This window comes from Mustelus asterias, chromosome 19 (assembly GCF_964213995.1).
Source record: "Mustelus asterias chromosome 19, sMusAst1.hap1.1, whole genome shotgun sequence".
NCBI classification, from domain to species: domain Eukaryota; kingdom Metazoa; phylum Chordata; class Chondrichthyes; order Carcharhiniformes; family Triakidae; genus Mustelus; species Mustelus asterias.
In genome coordinates, this window is record NC_135819.1 from 57,130,763 (window position 1) to 57,150,673 (window position 19,911).

A 19,911-nucleotide genomic window follows, 5' to 3' on the forward strand; every position below is an offset into this window, starting at 1 on the left:
AAACAGTATCACATTTACTCCTTTCAAACCTGCAGCAGAAGTTTATTGTGGATGATCTGTCATCTTTCTTTTTGCATCTCAGCAATGGACAGGGCACAGAAAGCTCTTTCAAAGGCACTTTCTTATGTGTGAATATCCGACTAGATTCCTTGCATCACATGATGGATCAAACAGGCTGGTCAGAAAGCAGGCTGCAGAAGTGGAAATGGGCTTTACTTTTAATCTTCGCTCTGTGGCAGTGCAGTGCGTCTGCCTGATGTAACTCGGGGTGTGAAATTCTCTCGGGCTTGCACACAGCTTAGTCGGGGTCTGAGGAGATCCGTAGAATTATGGGAAGCGCAGCAAGCTCAGACAGTCAGAAATTATCCAGGAGATCTAAAGAGCTGGAGAAGAAAATCCAAGAAGATGCAAAGAGAGAAGCCAGGACTGCAAAGCTGCTCCTATTGGGTAATTGAATTTAGCGCTATTAATGCTAATGTCTTGATTCATTCTGACAAAGGAGCAAACGACGGGCAATTTACACCATGTTTAGGAGCACAGGGTCCGGATCAGCTTTAATTCCATGCAGATCCGCTTGGATACAATTTGCAGAATTCTTAACACTTTCAATAACCACAAACTGAATGTTCACTCTAATTGCTCCCAAGATAAAAGCCAACAAGTCACATGTAACCATGTGAATGCCCACAGTTACAATGCTGTGCTAATATTTTGAAAAGTATTTTTAAAGGAATCTGTTCAATATCCTATTTTGTGTGATTAATTACCATGAATTATTGCAAAATCCAGTTTCACAAAATGAAAATGCCTCGATTTTAAAGAAAAAACGCAACAGATTTCTCTTCGCTTAATCTTTATTGATTTGTGAAAACTTCACAGTGAGAGTTATTTGTTTATTACCGGCTTGCTGTTGAAGCTGAGCTCTTGTTATGTATTCTTACACACACATAGGAGCAGTTGGAGGTAGTAATGTGAAGCAGAAACTTGAAGGCGGCTTGATTCCTCTCACGAATCTAGGGCGATGGTAGCCAACAGTGGTAACCTCACAGCCATCCCGACCGAGGTGACTGCTCATTCAACATAGTATGGGGATCAAATCCTAGCCCTTGCTTGTCTGCACGGTTGCACTACTCAATAAAGAAAGTCCCAAGACTAGCCTGAAGCTGTGGCATTGACTGGAACTAATTATATAATGTACTGTATCTTTATCTGCTGATTTGTATTTTGGTGTCGGCCTTCTGTCCAGCCTAATGCCTGGATTGGAATTAAGCTCCAGTGGAGGAAGTGGTCTGCCTTTCCAGGAGGTACTCCAGTGGTGGGCAACATGCGGCCTGGGGGCCACACGTGGGCCATCTGGGTTCTGAGCGTGGCCCGGGAGCCATTTTGTTCACCATTGCCTACACGGAGCGTTGTCACATTCCACTGATTTCCATCTGCGTAGCTTTTTTCCCCAAGTGTAACTGAAGTGATCCACATGTAAAGGAAGGGCGAGTGAAGTGAGGTGCATGCTGATTATACAAATTGACTGTGAGAGCCGTGCGTCCAATCAAACATAAATATTTCTTTTGTTTTTACCACTTTGACAGTTTTATTAATATATAAACAATTAAGCATTTTCTATAACTCATGAAATATTCGACATGTATGAAATGTATTTAATCTTATTCTTGGGTCCATGGTTACTGAACAAGGCCAATTTCAATCCCAATGAAGGAGGGCCACTCATGCAGCCCATTCACTAGCCTAGCTTTCCCATCACTGTTGACCCCAGCTGTATATCATTTTGAGATGGGGTTCCCTGAGCAATGCTGGAAAATCACAACAGTACGGCAATTAAGAAAGAACAAAAAATTATCTCATGATCACAGGATGTCCCAAAGTCCTTTAGGCGAATGAAGTATCATTAAAGTGTTGTAATATAGGAAACATGGCAGCCAACTCATGTACATACCAGCTCGCACAAACACCAATGAATTAATTGCTAAGATAAAGGCAAAATACTGTGGATGCTGGAATCTGAAACAAAAACAGAAAGTGCTGGCGAAACTCAGCAGGTCTGACAACATCTGTGGAGAGAGGATAGAGCCAACAGGAAGGATGTGGAAAAGATTGAAAGGGTGCAGAGGAGATTTCCAAGGATGTTGCCTGGATTGAGTGGCATGCCTTATGAGGATAGGCTGAGGGAGCTCGGTCTTTTCTCCTTGGAGAGATGAAGGATGAGAGGAGACCTAATAGAGGTATATAAGATGTTGAGAGGCATAGATCGGGTGGACTCTCAGAGGCTTTTTCCCAGGGTGGAAAAGGCTGCTACGAGAGGACACAGGTTTAAGGTGCTGGGGGGTAGGTACAGGGGAAATGTTAGGGGGATGTTTTTCACACAGAGGGTGGTGGGCGAGTGGAATCGGCTGCCGTCAGGGGTGGTGGAGGCAAACTCAATAGGGTCTTTTAAGAGACTCCTGGATGAGTACATGGAGCTTAATAGGATGGAGGGTTATAGGTAGGTCTAGAAGTTAGGGATATGTTCGGCACAACTTGTGTGGCCGAAGGGCCTGTTTTGTGCTGTAGTTTTTCTATGTTTCTTTCTATGTTTCTAACATTTTGAGTCTGGATGACCCTTCTTCAGAGCTGAAGAGAAGGAAAATTGGACAAGATTTATATTATGAGGGTGCGGTGGGGGGCGGGGGGTACTGTAATTGGACAGATGAAATGTAAATGATGATGATAAAGACTGAGAAAGGTGCTAAAGGCGTCCATTAAGTGATTGGAATGTGTGAATGGCAGAACAAAGGTACAGATTGTGAGGGGATTACCTGAGGAATGTGGCAGCTGGCCCTGGGGTAGGGTGGGGAGAGGGCTGGGCGGTGGTGGTTTGCAGCCAAATGGAGAATGAGATTTCTGCAGTGGTTAAACAAAAATAAGGATAAAAAGAATGAAAATAAGAATAAAAAGATAAAAATGGATGAATGAGATGAGAAGACGAAATGAAATAAAATAAATGGAAATGTGGTGAAGGTGGAGGGAGAGTTCATGCTCTGAAGTTGTTGAACTCAATGTCCAGTCCAGAAGGTTGTAAAGTACCAGAATATGAGTCAGAATATGAGGTGCTGTTCCTTCAGTTTGCATTGAGTTTCACTGGAACATTGTAAAAGCAGTAAGAAGTCTCACAACACCAGGTTAAAGTCCAACAGGTTTATTTGCTAGCACAAGCCACAAGCGTTCGGGACACTGCCCCTTCATCAGGTGAGTGGGAGCTGTGTTCACATTTACAAGATCTTGTAAATTGAGTTTGTGTCTTTATGCCCTGTTTGTGAACACAGCTCCCACTCACCCGATGAAGGGGCAGCGCTCCGAACACTTGTGGCTTGTGCTACCAAATAAACCTGTTGGGCTTTAACCTGGTGTTGTGAGACTTCTCACTGTGCTTACCCCAGTCCAATGCCGGCATCTCCACACACTGTAAAAGGTCAAGGATGGGCGTGTGGACAGGAGAGCAGGGTGGTGTGTTGAAATGACAAGCGACAGGAAGGTCTGGGTCCTGTTTGCAGACGGACCAAAGGTGTTCAGCAAAGCAGTCACCCAGTCTGTGTCTGGTCTCTGCGATGTAGAGTAGACCGCATTGGGAGCAGCGAATGCAATAGATTATAATGGCCAGCTAATCTGTTTTAGTGATGTTGTTTCAGAAATAAGAATTAGGCAGGACACCTGGAGAACTCACGTGCTCTTCTTCAACTAGTGCCACAATATCTTTAACTTCAACTTGAAAGAGGAGACCGTGCCTCAGTATAACATCTCATCCAAAAGATGCCTCCTCCAGAGTGCAGATCTCCATCGGTCTTTCGTTGAAGTGGCTCCTATGTGCTCAAGTCTTTGGAATGGGAAATGGAGATGGGGACTTGCTGTGATGGCCCTGTTTCTCTCTGTTCACCATCTTGGTGATGGAGAGAATATCAGATCAGGGAAAGTCCACTCAGGTTTGAAAAAGATCAATGGCCAGAATGGGTAATGGAATCAGTGATGACAGAACAAGTAGATGGCAGGGGTCAAAGATCTTGGGCGCTATTTACCTGCCCCGCTACACTGGTCGAGGGGTGGGAAATTTAAGCTGGAGGCTAAAAACGGGAACTACGCCCGGCGTACGGCTGGACACAATCTTCCCGGGCCGTTTTTTCTGAAGTAATCAGTCTCGCGCCGGGAAACAGCACACCACTGATTACAGTATTCACAAGGTCATTGGCAGATCCAATGGGATGAAGCAGCAGTATAATATGAAGGGTACCATTCTTAGCAGTGTAGAGGATCAGAAGGACCTTGGGGTCCGGGTCCATAGGACTCTTAAATCGGCCTCGCAGGTGGAGGATGCGGTCAAGAAGGCGTACGGCGTACTAGCCTTCATTAATCGAGGGATTGAGTTTAGGAGTCGGGAGATAATGCTGCAGCTTTATAGGACCCTGGTTAGACCCCACTTGGAGTACTGCGCGCAGTTCTGGTCACCTCATTACAGGAAGGATGTTGAAGCCATTGAAAGGGTGCAGAGGAGATTTACAAGGATGTTGCCTGGATTGGGGGGCATGCCTTATGAGGATAGGTTGAGGGAGCTTGGTCTCTTCTCCCTGGAGAGACGAAGGATGAGAGGTGACCTGATAGAGGTTTACAAGATGTTGAGAGGTCTGGATAGGGTAGACTCTCAGAGGCTATTTCCAAGGGCTGAAATGGTTGCTACGAGAGGACACAGGTTTAAGGTGCTGGGGGGTAGGTACAGAGGAGATGTCAGGGGTAAGTTTTTCACTCAGAGGGTGGTGGGTGAGTGGAATCGGCTGACGTCGGTGGTGGTGGAGGCAAACTCGTTGGGGTCTTTTAAGAGACTTCTGGATGAGTACATGGGATTTAATGGGATTGAGGGCTATAGATAGGCCTAGAGGTGGGGATGTGATCGGCGCAACTTGTGGGCCGAAGGGCCTGTTTGTGCTGTGGCTTTCTATGTTCTATGTTCTATTTAAATCCATTGATCGAGCCTGGAATGGTATTGTCCAGGCTCACTTGGATTTCCAAACCTGTCGGTGAAGGTCCCATCAGAGGGGATCACGTATGGACCCCAGCAATCAGGACCTGATGTGGTGGCATCCCCAGTGGGGCCGGAGGCCATTGAGGTCCCTCAGGAGGTCAGGGGCAGGGAAGGGCATTGCTGCCAGCCTGGAACCCAGGCATTGCCCACTGGGCACTCTGGCAATGCCAGTCTGGCACCCTGTCACTGCTCGTCAGGCATCAGGCAGTGCCAAGGGGGCAGGGCCTGAGGGGACAGTGCCTCACTGAGGGTGGAGCCAGACAAGGGTTGAGTCAGACTCGGGGGGAGGTGGGAGGGGAGGGAAGGGGGGAACTCAGCATCGGGGGGTGGGGATTGATGTGGGCCCAGTGATCAGAGGCCGTGGCTGGCCATCAAAGATCAGGGCTAACCAATCAGGGAATGGGGCTGGCCAGCAGAGGTCAAGGCCGGCAATGGGAGGTTGGGGCCAGCCATTAGGAGGTCAGCGATCGGAATGCGGTGGGGGGTCAGAGCCGGTGATGTCCGGGTGGGGTTTGGGGGGGTTATCGGGGTTACCAATGTTCGGGGTGGGGGAGGTCCGGGCTGATAATCGGGAGGCCAGCAATGTCTCGGGGTGGGGAGCATGTCAACCAATCTTCCAATATACTGCATGCTCAATGGCCCCCTGATTCTGGCCTCTTGAGCAGTATTAAGCTTCATTCCTCCCTTACCGGTGTGAATCTCCTGAAGGCCATAAATTGAGTGCCATAAATTCATTGAACTAAGCACACTTGGGCACTTAGAATTTTTGGGGGGTAAATCGACCTCCATCTTTGTCTTCCCCATGTCAATCTGAAGGAAACACCAGCTCATCCAGGGTTGGATTTTGAAGAAAATAGGTTGATACTTCCGAGGGAGTAGAGAAATGAAGCTAAGGGAAACTTATCCAACAGTGAGATTCCCATTATCATTGGTCTGTCCTCACTACCCCAGTGAGAATCCCATTATCATTAGTCTGCACCCACTACCCCAGTGAGATCAGTGACAGTATCCAATTTGCTATGTTGGTCACCTCTGCCACTTAGACTGAACTGGAACTGCACTGCAGCTGACAGAGGCATGACTTAGGATCGATGTCCCTGAAACAAAGATGTCTTTTCACTGAGTTCTGCCGATTTATTTAAAAATAATTATCTGTCAGACATTCCAGCTGGCTGGAATGTTTCCTGTTAAATGGAATTGAGGTTTTGAAAGCCATTTAATGTTTGTATCGATTCATTGCTCCATGCTGGTCCCTTAACAGCATCAGTCACTAATTGTAACATGGTCCCAAATATGTGATCCTTTCGGAATTTATGTTGACAGGTCTAATGATATTAAATTCTGTACAAATGGGATATTGCATCAGGAAGCATTTTGTTGAGGGAATAAATGTATAATTGGTTGTTTTGAAGAGGTGTAAGATGATTCTTAGAAACAATATGCCTGGTATGAATTTAAAGGTAGTGATATTAGAGAAATAAATTTTTGAATAGAAACTGCCTACATTTCTTGCACTGAGCTCCCAGTAAAACAGTATGAATGCTTTGAAATTAATTTGCCCACCAACATTTTAAATCAACCCCTATTTGGAAGGTTTTAATGAGCCCAGGAAATTGCAGTAATATGCACTATTCATGTTGCACCCATGATTAATTTGAAAAGAATTTTAAATAATGCAGCTAACATTTTTTTGTACATGATCAAAACGGGTTTTCCTGGGTTGCATTTTTACCACCAGAATAACAACTGGACATGTTCTGAAATATCATTCAAGTGATTAAAATTAGAATTGATAACAAATATTTGTCAGTAGTTACTGACTGCATTGCTCCTGAATCAACACTAAACTCACAGTGGTAAATGCTAAAGGTGTCACTGAACATTTTGGCGTAACCTAATGAGAATCTATTCTGTGTCATTCAGGATCAAATATGACATTCCAGAAAGAATCAGGTCAATACTTCGTTGAAAATGATAGAACCCATGGAATTTTTAAAAAATCAATAAACTGTAGCCCCGCCAGATAAATGTAGACTAATCTTTTCTTCTTCAGAAGTAATGTTGAGTTGGTGACCCGTTTGTTGGAACGATTTACGGAACGCTGCTGTCAAAATCTTAGAATCATAGAATCCCTACAGTGCAGAAGGAGGCCAATCGGCCCATTGAGTCTGCACCGACAACAATCCCACCCGGGCCCTATCCCCACCATCCCCTTAAACCCACATATTTACCCTGCTCGTCACCCTGACACTAAGGGGCAATTTAGCATGGCCAATCCACCCAACCTGCACATCTTTGGAGTGTGAGAGGAAACCGGAGTGTCTGGAGGAAACCCACGCAAATATGGGGAGAGCGTGCAAACTCCACACAAACAGTCGCTCAAAGCTGGAATTGAACCCGGGTCCCTGGCGCTGTGAGGAGTAGTGCTCACCACTGTGCCACCATGTTGCTAAGTTTCGTATTTTTTTAACTGTTATAGTCTTCTCTCCTGAAAGCCACTCTTGTTGGATCATGTTTCCATGGGCATTGGAATCAAATCTTAACATATGATCATAGTCAATGAGGTTCCACAGGCTACATACATCTTAAGTGTTGTCCACTCCCAGAGTCCCAAAGATATATATTTTCCAGCAAAGGATACTTCCCCTATCAAAGAGGATGCTGAGGTGAATTATAGCCCCCACTTCCCGAGATTTATCCAAGCCACTGATTGCATCTGGAACTTCTTTACTCTGTATAGCTCAGTACCACATGTGTACATTTAATTATTGTGGATTTTACACCACCTGCTTTAATAATGCAGAAGCAAGCAGGTTTAATTATTTTTATTTCCTTAACTTGAAATGAGTACTAAGATCTTTGGAAGGCTTGAGCCCCTACATTGCAGATTGTTTTTCCATTACTCCTTTTTATTCCACTTATCCTTTTTAATATAATCTGTTGCATTTATTCTGATTTTTACCTGTCACAGTGAAGGTATGAGTATTTGGGAATGGAATCCTTCCCATTTCAGATACCCAATGTCATTAGCAAGCCCCTTTTCTAGGTCAGATATATCACTGTCAAACTTTACTGAGCTCTGCCCCAACAACACATCGCAGCCAGAATCTCAGAAGAACAAGCACTACCACAAAGAATGACATTTCCCCCCTTTCCCACACCAGCCCTCCTCATTGAGTGAGAATGCCAAGCGCTGGCAGAATCAGATACAGATTTGCGGTGGAGGCCAAGGAACAGTAGTGGGGCTGCCAAACTCATTTCACAAAGCACCCTTAGAAGCACCAGACAAGGAGCTTGAACTCAGGTCCTGGAGGGGAGAAGTTAGTGTCGGACGCATTGGAGCATCCAATTGCTCAAATCCTTCGATTTTGTTTTGTAGAAAAGGTAGCAACTCTTGGGCAGCACGGTGACACAGTGGTTAGCACTGCAACAGGTCCACAGCAGATGCCATCTCCCTGGCCCTACACTCAACCCTGGGACACCTAGATAACAAAGAAACCAATGTCAGACTTCTATTTATCCACTATAGCTCAGCCTTCAACACCATTATTCCTACGAAAATCATCTCCAAACTTTGTGGCCTAGGGTTCGGCTTCTCCCTCTGCAGCTGGATCCTAGACTTCCTAACTCACAGACTGCAATCAGCAAGGATAGGCAACAACACCTCCTCCATGATCAGCCTCCATGATCATCCTCAACACTGGTACCCCACAAAACTGCATCCTCAGCCCCTTACTATTCTCCTTATATACCTACGACTGTGTGGCCAAATTCCTCTCCAACTCAATTTTCAAGTTTGCTGATGACACCACCGTTGTGGGTCGGATCTCGAACAATGACGAGGTGGAGTACAGGAAAGAGATAGAGAATCTGGTGAACTGGTGTGACGATAATCATCTCTCCCTCATTGTTAACAAAACGAAGGAGATAGTCAGCGATTTCAGGAAGCGTAGTGAAGGACATGCCCCTTTTGACATCAACGGTGATGAAGTACAAATTGTCGAGAGCTTCAAGTTTTTAGTTGTCTAGATCACCAACAACCTGTCCTAGTCCCCCATGCTGACACTACAGTTAAGAAAGCCCACCAATGCCTCTACTTTCTCAGAAGGCTAAAGAAATTTGGCATGTCCACTACGACTCTCACCAACTTTTACAGATGCACCATAGAAAGCATTATTTCTGGTTGTATCACAGCTTGGTATGGCTCCTGCTCTTTCCAATTCCGTGAGAAACTACAAAGGGTCGTGAACAAAGCCCAGTCCATCACTCGAACCAGCCTCCCACCCATTGACTCCGTCTGCACTTCCTGCTGCCTCAGAAAAGCAGCCAGCATAAATAAGGACCCCACGCACCCTGGACATACTTTCTTCCACCTTTCTCAATTGCGAAAAGGATACAAAACTCTAAGGGCACGTACCAACTGATTCAAGAACAGCTTCCTCCCTCCTGCCATCAGACTTTTGAATGGACTTACCTCGCATTAAGTTGATCTTTCCCTACACCCTAGCTATGACTGTAACACTATACTCTGCACTCTCTCCTTTCCTTCTCTATGTACGGTATGCTTTGCCTGTATAGCGCACAAGGAACAACATTTTTCACCGTATACAAATAAATGTGACAATAATAAAATAAACCAAAATCAAATCAAATCAAGAAAGCATCTCATTAGAATTTTTAAAAACATTTTTTCAGATTCAAGCTCTCATTTTTGCTAATGATGGTTCTCTTTGCTCAAACGAGAACAGTGCTAGCAAATAAGAGGGCTTCTCTGCATCACCAGAATATTAGTTAAATGAGTTATTGATTTTTATTTTCTTCATTTTATGTTCCAGGTGCTGGTGAATCGGGTAAAAGCACAATAGTAAAACAGATGAAGTAAGTAGCGGAAATTGAAACTAATTTGGTAACTCAGTAAATGCATGCTGCGTATTGTATTACAGTATAAATAATCAATAGCATTAGTTATCTTTGTAAAAGTTCTTGATCATATGAAGAGTTCATCAAGGTATTATTAATCAAGTAAAGAAAATGATCCAATCTGCTGTCAAAGATCCAATTGCCTTTAGTATAAGTAGAATGGGAATTAAGGAGAGAGAAGTGTGACAGAGAAAAGGTTTCACAACAAACTCAATAGCGTGGCGACATGGTGGCACAGTGGTTAGCACTGCTGCCTCACAGGGCCAGGGACCCGGGTTCGATTCCAGCCTTAGGTGACTGTCTATATGGAGTTAGTATGTTCCCCCATGTCTGCGTGGGTTTCCTCCGGGTGCTCCGGTTTCCTCCCACACTCCAAAGAGGTGCAGGTTAGGTGGATTGGCCATGCTAAATTGCCCCTTAGTGTCCTGAGATTTAAATGTTGGGGGGATTAGTGGGGTATATGTGTGGGGTTATGGGGACAGGGTAGGGGGTGGGCCTGGGTACGATGCTCTGACTGCAAACCTGATGGGCTGAGTGGCCTCCTTCTGCACTATAGGGATTCTATAATAAAGAAATATTGTATTAAATTTTGAGGCTGGTGAAACCCACAGAGAAATTGAGCAGCAAAACTGTTAAAACTTCATTTCATTGTCGAGTAACAATGTGACAGACAGGAGAGAGATGAATTTAAACAACATTAATTTCTCCTCTCACTACCCACCCATGAACAGGAAGGTTTTTTGATTTGTTTTCCTCTTTATAAATGGTGGAGTGTTTCCCAACCCCTCAGTTTTTGTGTAAGCTATTTTTCCATTAGTAACCCCACTTTAAACGCTACTTTATTTGCACACATTCAAAACGTGAAAGAAGGGTTGTAACATTGCCTTCACACTCAGATAGTTTCGAGAGGGATAGAGAAAAGAAAGATTTACAGCACAGAGACCACAGAGAAAATCAATATTGATTCATGTGAGTTCTAGAGACCAGAATCAAAGTCCAATGAGGTATTCCTTCACAAAGGTTGGTGGGCTGAACATTGGTTTTGTAGAATTCACTTTTCCAGTGTTGACGTCACAAGGTATGATAGAAACACAGAGATGAGTCAGCTTGTAGGCGGTGGCATAGAACTTCCAACAGAAGCAGTGCAGATGGGGCCACGTCCAACCTGTGCAGAGCTCCTTTCTGTGTGTGGCTACTAGTCAGATGTTAAAGAGCAGACTAAGATTTTCAGCTTAGCAAAGCAATATTACTTGCTCAACAAGACAGAGGCCTATGTCACCTGACCCCCCCACATCTCCACCAGGTATTCAACAATGGGTGTGCATTCATTGCCTGGAATTGGGCTGGGTCTCAAAGACTGATAAATAACCCAGCCATTATGAGTTGAAAGTAAGGATGGAAGGGCCTTTGTCTTAGCAGACTTTGAGTGTCCTGCTGGTAAACATGGATTATCTAATTCAAATGTCTTTGTACAGCTCACTTTGAAGTTGACCTATGCCATCCTTAGGTGATCGTTAGTGGCTTCTCAGAGATAATGAGGTGTGAGTTTTCCTAAATTGCGGAGGGGTTTTTTTTATCCTGGGGTCACAGGCAGATGTGGGTTCAGCCATTTTAAGGATCCTGTTCAGCTAAAGTCCAGTTTTTAAAAGTTAGAAATAGAAATGAGTATATATATTATTAAAATGTACAATGCGAGGTCTTAATCTCTTGCAACAAAAACATATATTTCTAAAGTATTAACGTAGTAAAACATTCTAATGTGCTTCAGAGGAGCGGTTACATATTTGTCAGGTCACAGTTTTCTTCAGCTCTCTATCTTCACCCACAGGCTTAAGGAATCAAGTACACAGATTAGAGAGCTAACATAATCAAACACAGATCAGTCAAACCAGTGAACTTATAGCCTTTGGTAATGCTATAAGAGCATTACCAAACAAAATTTGACACCAAGCCACATAAGGAGGTATTAGGACAGTCAAAAGTTTGGTTAAAGGCATATCTTTTAAGGAGCCTCTTAAAGTAGGAGAGAATGGTAGATAGGCTGCAAGGCTTAAGGATCTTAGGATTTGGGCAGCTGAAGACGCAGCCATCAATGGCACAGCAGGGATGCCCAAGGGACCAGAATTAGAGGAGCACAGGTATCTTGGACAATTGTGGAGCTGGAGAAAATAACAGAGATATAGGCCATGGTGGGATTTGAAAACAAGTATACAAATATTTAAATTGAGGGATTGCCAGTCCTGGAACCAGTGTAGTTCAGAAAGCAGAGGAGTGATGGATAAATAGCAAATGGTGCAAATTAGGATACAGGTACCAGATTTTTAATAAGTTCACGTCTATGTAAGGTGGGAAAGTGGGAGAACAGCTTGGAGAACCTTGTCAATCTAGAGGTAACAAAGGCAAGGCTGAAGACTACAGCAACTGACGAGGTAAAAATGAGTCAAAGTCAGATGATAAATGGTTGAAAGTTGATTTCTGAGCCAAATACAACATTGGTGTTGCAAACAGGCTGTTTCAGTCTTGGACAGTGGCCAGCGGGTGGAGTGGGAACCTGTGAAACAACACTTGTAGCATGGAAAATAGACAATGACAATGGTCTACCCAGCATTTAGTTGGAGGAAACCTTTGTCCAGTACTGAATGGTGGACGAGCAATGTGAAAAATCAGAGACATTAGGGGAATTGAGAAAGGTGGTGTTGAGGTAATGATGAGTGTTGGTAGCATATATGTGGAGTTTGACCTGTTTTCAGATAATGTCACTGAGAGGCAGCATGTAGATGAGAGATGGTGGGGGGCGGGGGGAGGGGGGTGATGGGGTGGAGGTTGACGGTGTGAGGGGGTAAAAATTGGGGATGGCTCTCCCCTTTGAGTCTCACCCACGCAAATTGTCAAGAAACCCAATCCAGTTTAGAATTGATATTGAGCCATACAGTGAGAAAGATACATGACACCAACTATGACTACATAAGAATGGGACCAGGTTAGCACAGTCTGAGCCAGCTGGACAATGGAGGAAAGGCAATGGTGCAGGATGGTGTGGTAAACTGTGTCTAAGGCCGCAGACAGGTTAAGTAGAATGAGGAGGGTTTTTTACTATGGTCACAATCAGAGAGGATGTAATTTGTGACTTTGATAATAGCCAAAACCTGATTGGAGGAAATCAAACATGGAGTTGCAGGCAAGTTGGGCCCGGCTTGGTATTCCCCAGGGATCTGTGCTGGTGAAACAGAGCCACATATCCGAGTTTGCCAATTACATTAATATAGGCGATATTGTAAGCAGTGCACAAATTAACAAAGAGATATTTGACCAGTGGATTTCAATGCAGCCAAACATGAGCAGTCACCCACTTTGGGCCAACAAAGAATAGATCAGAGTACTTACTAAATGCTGAAAAGCCAAAACTGATGGAGGTTCAACAAGACTTAAGGCTGCAGGTAAAAAGATCATGGATAGCTGCAGAAAATAATCAAAAAGACTAATGGCATGCTGGACTCCAATGTACGTTCATAGGTTCAAGGTGAGTGGGAGGGAGGTTTAACACAGATATCAGAAGGACATATTTTACACAGAGGGTGGTGGGGGCCTGGAATGCGCTGCCGGGCAAGGTGGTGGAGGCAGACACACTGGGAACGTTTAAGACTTATCTAGATCGCCACATGAACCGAGTGGGAATGGAGGGATACAAAAGAATGGTCTAGTTTGGACCAGGGAGCGGCGCGGGCTTGGAGGGCCGAAGGGCCTGTTCCTGTGCTGTATTGTTCTTTGTTCTTTGTTTAAATGATGAGTGATTACACCAGGGTCATATTCCCTAGAATTTAGACAGTTAAGGGGTTATTTGGTTAAAGATTTCAAGAGAATAATGGGGGCTATCAGGTCAGTGGAATCTATTTCTGCTGGTTGGTGTAGTGATATTGCTTCTGCTCCTGTAGTGGCTGTTTCAAGTCTCTCCCTCATGCTGACAATGATGATAAATGCCAAATAAGAAGGCACTAATCTTTCTGAAGGGTTTTGCCTACCTTCTGCAGTGAAAACAGCATTTTAAATCACAGGCAGCATTTTACTCTAAACAGTAAAACTATTTCAAAGGCACAAAATCTCAGATCAAACAAGCAGGAGAGCTTCATAGAGAAGTTTCATCGCAGTTGCTGATGGCATTGAAAATGAGAGTCCTATGCCCAATTTATCACCTTTTGCAGTGTATCTGGAGCCATTCCCATGTTGGCCAAAATGACTGTGAAGCGGCAATGGCAGGTTTGCCATCACTGACCATAAATGGAAAAACGTTTTGCTTCTCCCCGATGAAGAGTTAGAAGACATTTTTGAAACACTAACACCTGAGTGAGGTGACTCTGACTCAGACAGAAAGACATCAAGATCCAATTCATGCCCATGAGAAACACAATAAATGAGACAATTATCTTCAGATGCGTGAAGCCAGTGAGACAACTGACCTGTATTACTTGAGGCAAGTAGCAACCAAATGTGACTTGGGCGATGTGGAGCATGTTAAAAGGGAACTAAAAACACAAATTCTCAAAGGTTTTCTCCCCAGCCAATTACACTGGAAAGCACTTGAGAAAGTGTAAAGATGCACTTTCACAGACTTCATTAATGAACACAAAAGCTATTTATTAAAAATAATTGTCGAGAAGCCTCATGGCTGTCGCCAGCTCCCAAATTGTCTCTTCCCTCGGCTTCTTTCTCACCATGGGGTGATCTGAGTCATGATTGGTGGCACAAGCTCTGTGATCCTTACTCTGCTGTGTTGCCATTAAAGGGACAATCACCACAGAAAGCCATCAGAGCTGTTTGGAGCTAGCAGGATTGTCATTAGGGCAGCGCGGTGGCACAGTGGTTAGCACTGCTGCCTCACAGCACCAGGGATCTCGGGTGACTGTCTGTGTGGAGGTTGCACATTCTCCCCGTGTCTGCGTGGGTTTCCTCTGGGTGCTCCGGTTTCCTCCCACACTCCAAAGTTGTGTAGGCTAGGTGGATTGGCCATGCTAAATTGCCCCTTATTGTCCCAAGATGTGTAGGTTAGGGGTATTAGCAGGGTAAATACTTGGGGTTACAGGGAACAAATCTGGTTGGAATTTCCCCTTAGTGTCAGGGGCATTACGTGGGGTTACAAGGATAGAGCCTGGGCAGGATTGTGGTCAGTGCAGACTCGGTGGGCTGACTGGCTTCCTTCTGCACAGTACAGATTCTATGATTCTGCTGCTTTCTGAGTCAAATGGGCCAAATGGCCTCCTTCTGTACTGTAGGGATTCTATGATTCTCTCACTACTGTCCTGTTGGGTCCAAAGCTACGGAAGTTGAGGCTGCCAAAAAAGAAAATGCGTGTTCAACTCTTGTGATCACTCAAGTGTCAGAAAGCAACAACAGCAATCTCACAAACAGAGTTGTGACTTGTCCAAATAACTTTCCACTGTGGTGGTGCTTACGCAGACTGGACAGAACGTCCTACTGATAAACAGTGCAAAACTTGTGGAAAACCAAGCCACTTTGCTCGTGTTTGTCACTCGTTAGAAAAATCATTCATGGTGTTCAATGCTAACAGCAGGGTCCTGCATACACATACCACAGCAAAAGGGATTGGAGCCAAATAGAGGCAAATGACCCCGAACATACTTTTGTGCTCTTTTTCAACCGTGGCAAACAGCCATGTGTGACAGTGACCATTGGCTTCTTGGACTTAGATGTTCTCATAGATGCCAGAGCACCTGTCAGTGCCAAGGGAGACAAAACATTCAAGAAACTTCAGGATTGCTCCATTCTCTGCAAACCAGGGAATGCAAAAATGTTCTCTCTCAACAGTGACAAACTATTAAAAACTCTGGGGACTTTTGAAATATCCATCTTATTCAGAGACACAAGAACAAAGGCTGGATTTTATGTCATATCTGGTGAACTCTGAACAGTTTCTACGATCTGCACATGATTGCTATCACACACATGATTTATCTACCGACCAACAACATTCTCAAATTGTATGCTTCCCACTTCACTGGAATCGGCAAATTGAAAGGTGCATGTGGACTCCAGTGTGACCCCAGTGGTACTTCAATGCGGAGAATACCATTTCATGACAGGAAGCAGACTGAAAATGAACTTCAGCATCTGCTTGGTCATGACATTATCATGAAGCTTGGGGATGACCCTACCCTTTGGGTCTCACCCATGCAAGTTGTCAAGAAACCCAACAGCAAGAACCAGATTAGAATTTATGTTGATATGCAGTCACCAAACTAAGCCATACAGTGAGAAAGATACATGACACCAACTACTGAATATATCGTAGAGAAACTGTACGGTGCCAAACATTTCACTAAACTTGACCTCAGCGCAGGATTCCATCAAATTGAGCTTGCAGAAGAATTAAGATATCTTGCAGTATTCTGTACTCACATCTGACTTTATCAATACAAGAGCCTCAATTTTTGAGTCAATTCAGTAGCCAAGGTACTTCAATATTTAATTCTGTACTTAAATGAATTAAAGACCGGCTGAATATCAGTGATGACATTCTTGTCACCGTGAACTTGGGGTATTCCTACATGCCTACAACATCTTAGAGAATGTAACCTCACCTTGAACAACAAGTGCTTGCTCCATGAAAGCAGATCAAATATTTTGGTCATGAGTTCAGTGGCGAAGGAGTATCACCCGTTCCACGGGAAGCTGAAACCATTCTAAATTCTGTGGATCCTACAGACGTGCAGAGAGTCTGGAGTCTGCTAAAACTCGTCATGTACTGCAGTTGTTTCCTTCCTGACCTCGCCACCCAACTGCCCCTCTACATGATCTGACAAAAGAGACCCACCAAGTGACAATGGACTTCATCACACAAACAGCCTGTTCACCAGATCAAACAACAGTTGTCAGCAAGTTACACCTACACCTATTTTGACCCTGCAAAAGCTATCCAGCTGCTCTTGGATGAAAACATAGAACATAGAAACATAGAAGATAGATGCAGGAGGAGGCCATTTGGTCCTTCAAGCCTGCTCCGCCATTCATTATGATCATGGCTGATCATCTAACTCGAGCCGAATCCTGCTTTTTTCCCCATTACCTTTGATCCCATTCACCACAAGTGCTATATCCAGCCGCCTATGACCTGAAACCCAGTTGATTCAGGTATATTCCTGTGCAAAAAGACAAGGCAGGGAACCCGCCAATTGTTGTGATTGCAAACAGATCACTAACACCCATAAAGCAATGTTATTCCCATACCGAGAGAAGCACTCTCAATCACATGGGCTATTCTACATTTTCACCTCTCTTTGTACAGAAGCGAGTTTGAATCATAACTGCCCATGGACAACTAGTAAACTTGTTCAACAATCCACTGAGTAAACCATCTGCTTAAATAGAGCGTTGGATACTCAGACTAAAAGAGTGAGTTCCATGTTGCATATCAGCCAGGCAAGCTCAATTCATGACGTCTGTGGCCAACTCTCAGTCTAACTAATCATGAGGAAAAGGTTGTTGAATAACATCTTAAGTGCTTAAACATAAATGCCATGACAAAGCCACCAAAACTAGGTGGCATGAAAACAAGATGAGGCACCACAATAATTTATGTTGGCTGTGGAATTTCAAAACTGGAAAGACATGGTCGAAAGAACATCTACAAACAAGCTCACTCACACATGACAATGTTCAAAATGAGCTTACTGTTACAACCGCATTTGATCTCCTATTATGTAACAACTGCATTGTCATTCCACAATCATTTGAAGGAATGTATCACTGACTTAACAAATGAATGTCACCAGGGAATTGACAAAACCAAACAACTCCTTGGGGAAAGATATAGTTCTCAGGAAATGACCATATGATAGAACACAAAATAAGTCAATGTTTGCCATGTCAAGCAATTATAACGTCAAATTTTCATGATCCTCTCAAGATGTCTTGAAAGCAAGTGATGGAAGCAAGAGTTGTATTGCTTTTTTTCTCAATTACAGAGTGACTTCTCATTCGACTAGCCTCCAGCTATACTCATCTTTGTGCATTGTGTGCAAACACACCTTCCTGAGTTACCCTGTGGAGCTAATAATCAACATGTATGCAGAAGTGATCAAGAAGAGAAGGATCGATTGAGAGTCAGGGAGAACATACATTTTTGGGCCAAACAATTAAAGGGAGGAGATAAAGTGTTTGTGAAGCATGATGGGCATATTGGAACTCCTTATGACATCCAACCATTTGTTGTGACCAATACAAAATGATCAATGATCACTGCTAAGCACAGTTCACAAATCATCACATGAAACATGCTTCAAAGCGTTGGAAACACCATTTGTAAGCATTGATCTGATTCCAACATTGACATCTCAGATAAAGAACATGAGTTAAGTGAGATCACACCCGAGGTTTGATGATACCCGACTCATATGACTTCAACAATTATGCTACAAAGTGAACTATTTCAGTTACACCATACCATCTTTCATCTCATTGTATCTCACTAAATGTATTATTAAATTATTCCAGTATAAGTTGAATGATCAAGTTATGCTTAAGTTTATTGTTCACACTTTGGAGATGAATTATTGAAACAAGCCATGTCTCGCAGGAAGGGAAGCTGGGTCAGCACTTTGGTGAGAATGGGGTCGAGGGAGCAGGATGTCCATCTCATGGATAAGATGAGTTTGAAGGGACAGGATGGGAGTTGAGAAAGAAGCCAGAGAAAAATGCACGTTCAGGTTAGAACAAAAGAGAACCTATGAGGAAGCTTTCCCAGGTGGGTTAGTTGAAGGAAGGGAAGTGACAGATGCAATCATATGGATAGAATCAATCTTTGTGACAAAGAAATCCATGTGATACTCGCAACCTTTGTTGGGGATGAAGGTAGAGGTGATAGGGAACATGGGTTTAAGAAGACAGTTTGCAATGGGGAAGAAGGGGATTACCTTTGCCCTCCAGGATGATCCCGGAATAGTGAACCCCAGAATATTTATAATTGCTCATTAAAATGAATTCATTCAAATGAATGAATATAGTCTTATTTGGAGATCCTATGGATAATATTTCAATTATTATACTTATAAACTAAGCTATTAATTCCTATGATCACGACTCGCTTACTTGAACAGATGAAATGCCTTTTAGAAATGTGTGCTAATGTGTTACATCTAGGTGCTAAATTACTGACTAAAATGGGTATTCTCAGCAACACCATTGCAGCTTCACTGTCAAATCTGTCCTCTGCTCTGAAATTGATACATTCCTTCCCTCACAGAATCATCCATAAAGATGGCTACACAGACCATGAATGTATGGAATTTAAAACTATCATTTATAGCAACATAATACAGTCCATGTTGGCAATTGTCCGGGCAATGTCCTTACTAGGAATCAGCTACCAAGATCCAGCCAGGAAAGTAAGTATTCTGTGATTTTAGAAGAAACATATACCAATTACAACACTTGCTTAAAATGAAAGTAAAATTGTTCCTCCCCACTGGGGTTTCTGGTGTTGCTACCCTTATTCAGAATTATTTACATATTTTCATATTTTCTGCCTGATGTCTGCATGGATTTCCATCGGATGCCCCTGTTTCCGCCCACAGTCCAAAGATGTGCAGGTTAGGTGGATTAGCCATGACTAAATTGCCCCTTAGTGTCCCAAGATGTGTAGGTTATGGGAATTAGCAGGGTAAATGAGGGGGGTTAAGAGAATGGGGCAGGGGAGTGGGCCTAGGTAAGATGGTCTGTCGGAGAATCAGTGCAGACTCAATGGGCCAAATGTCCTCCTTTTGCATCATCGAGATTCTATGATGATTCTATGATTCACATTGCAGTGTTGACTGGTTATTGTTGTACCACAGGAGCAGGGGCAGGAAATGGAGCTATTTCCTTTGCATGTCTCTCTTTCACACGAGCTGAATAAGCACTAAAAATGACTGGATATCTTA

General features: G+C 43.7%; 1 protein-coding gene across 1 annotated transcript in view; it reads left to right on the forward strand.

Moving 5' to 3' along the window:
- The first annotated feature begins 329 nt into the window (after window positions 1-329).
- LOC144507577 (guanine nucleotide-binding protein G(t) subunit alpha-2-like) overlaps window positions 330-19,911 on the forward strand; it is an 85,611-nt gene continuing 66,029 nt past the window's right edge. Inside the window, exons 1-3 of the mRNA XM_078234725.1 lie at window positions 330-447; window positions 9,898-9,940; window positions 19,236-19,377. Of these exons, the coding sequence (XP_078090851.1) occupies window positions 330-447; window positions 9,898-9,940; window positions 19,236-19,377 (303 nt within the window). The remainder of the gene's footprint in view (window positions 448-9,897; window positions 9,941-19,235; window positions 19,378-19,911) is intronic.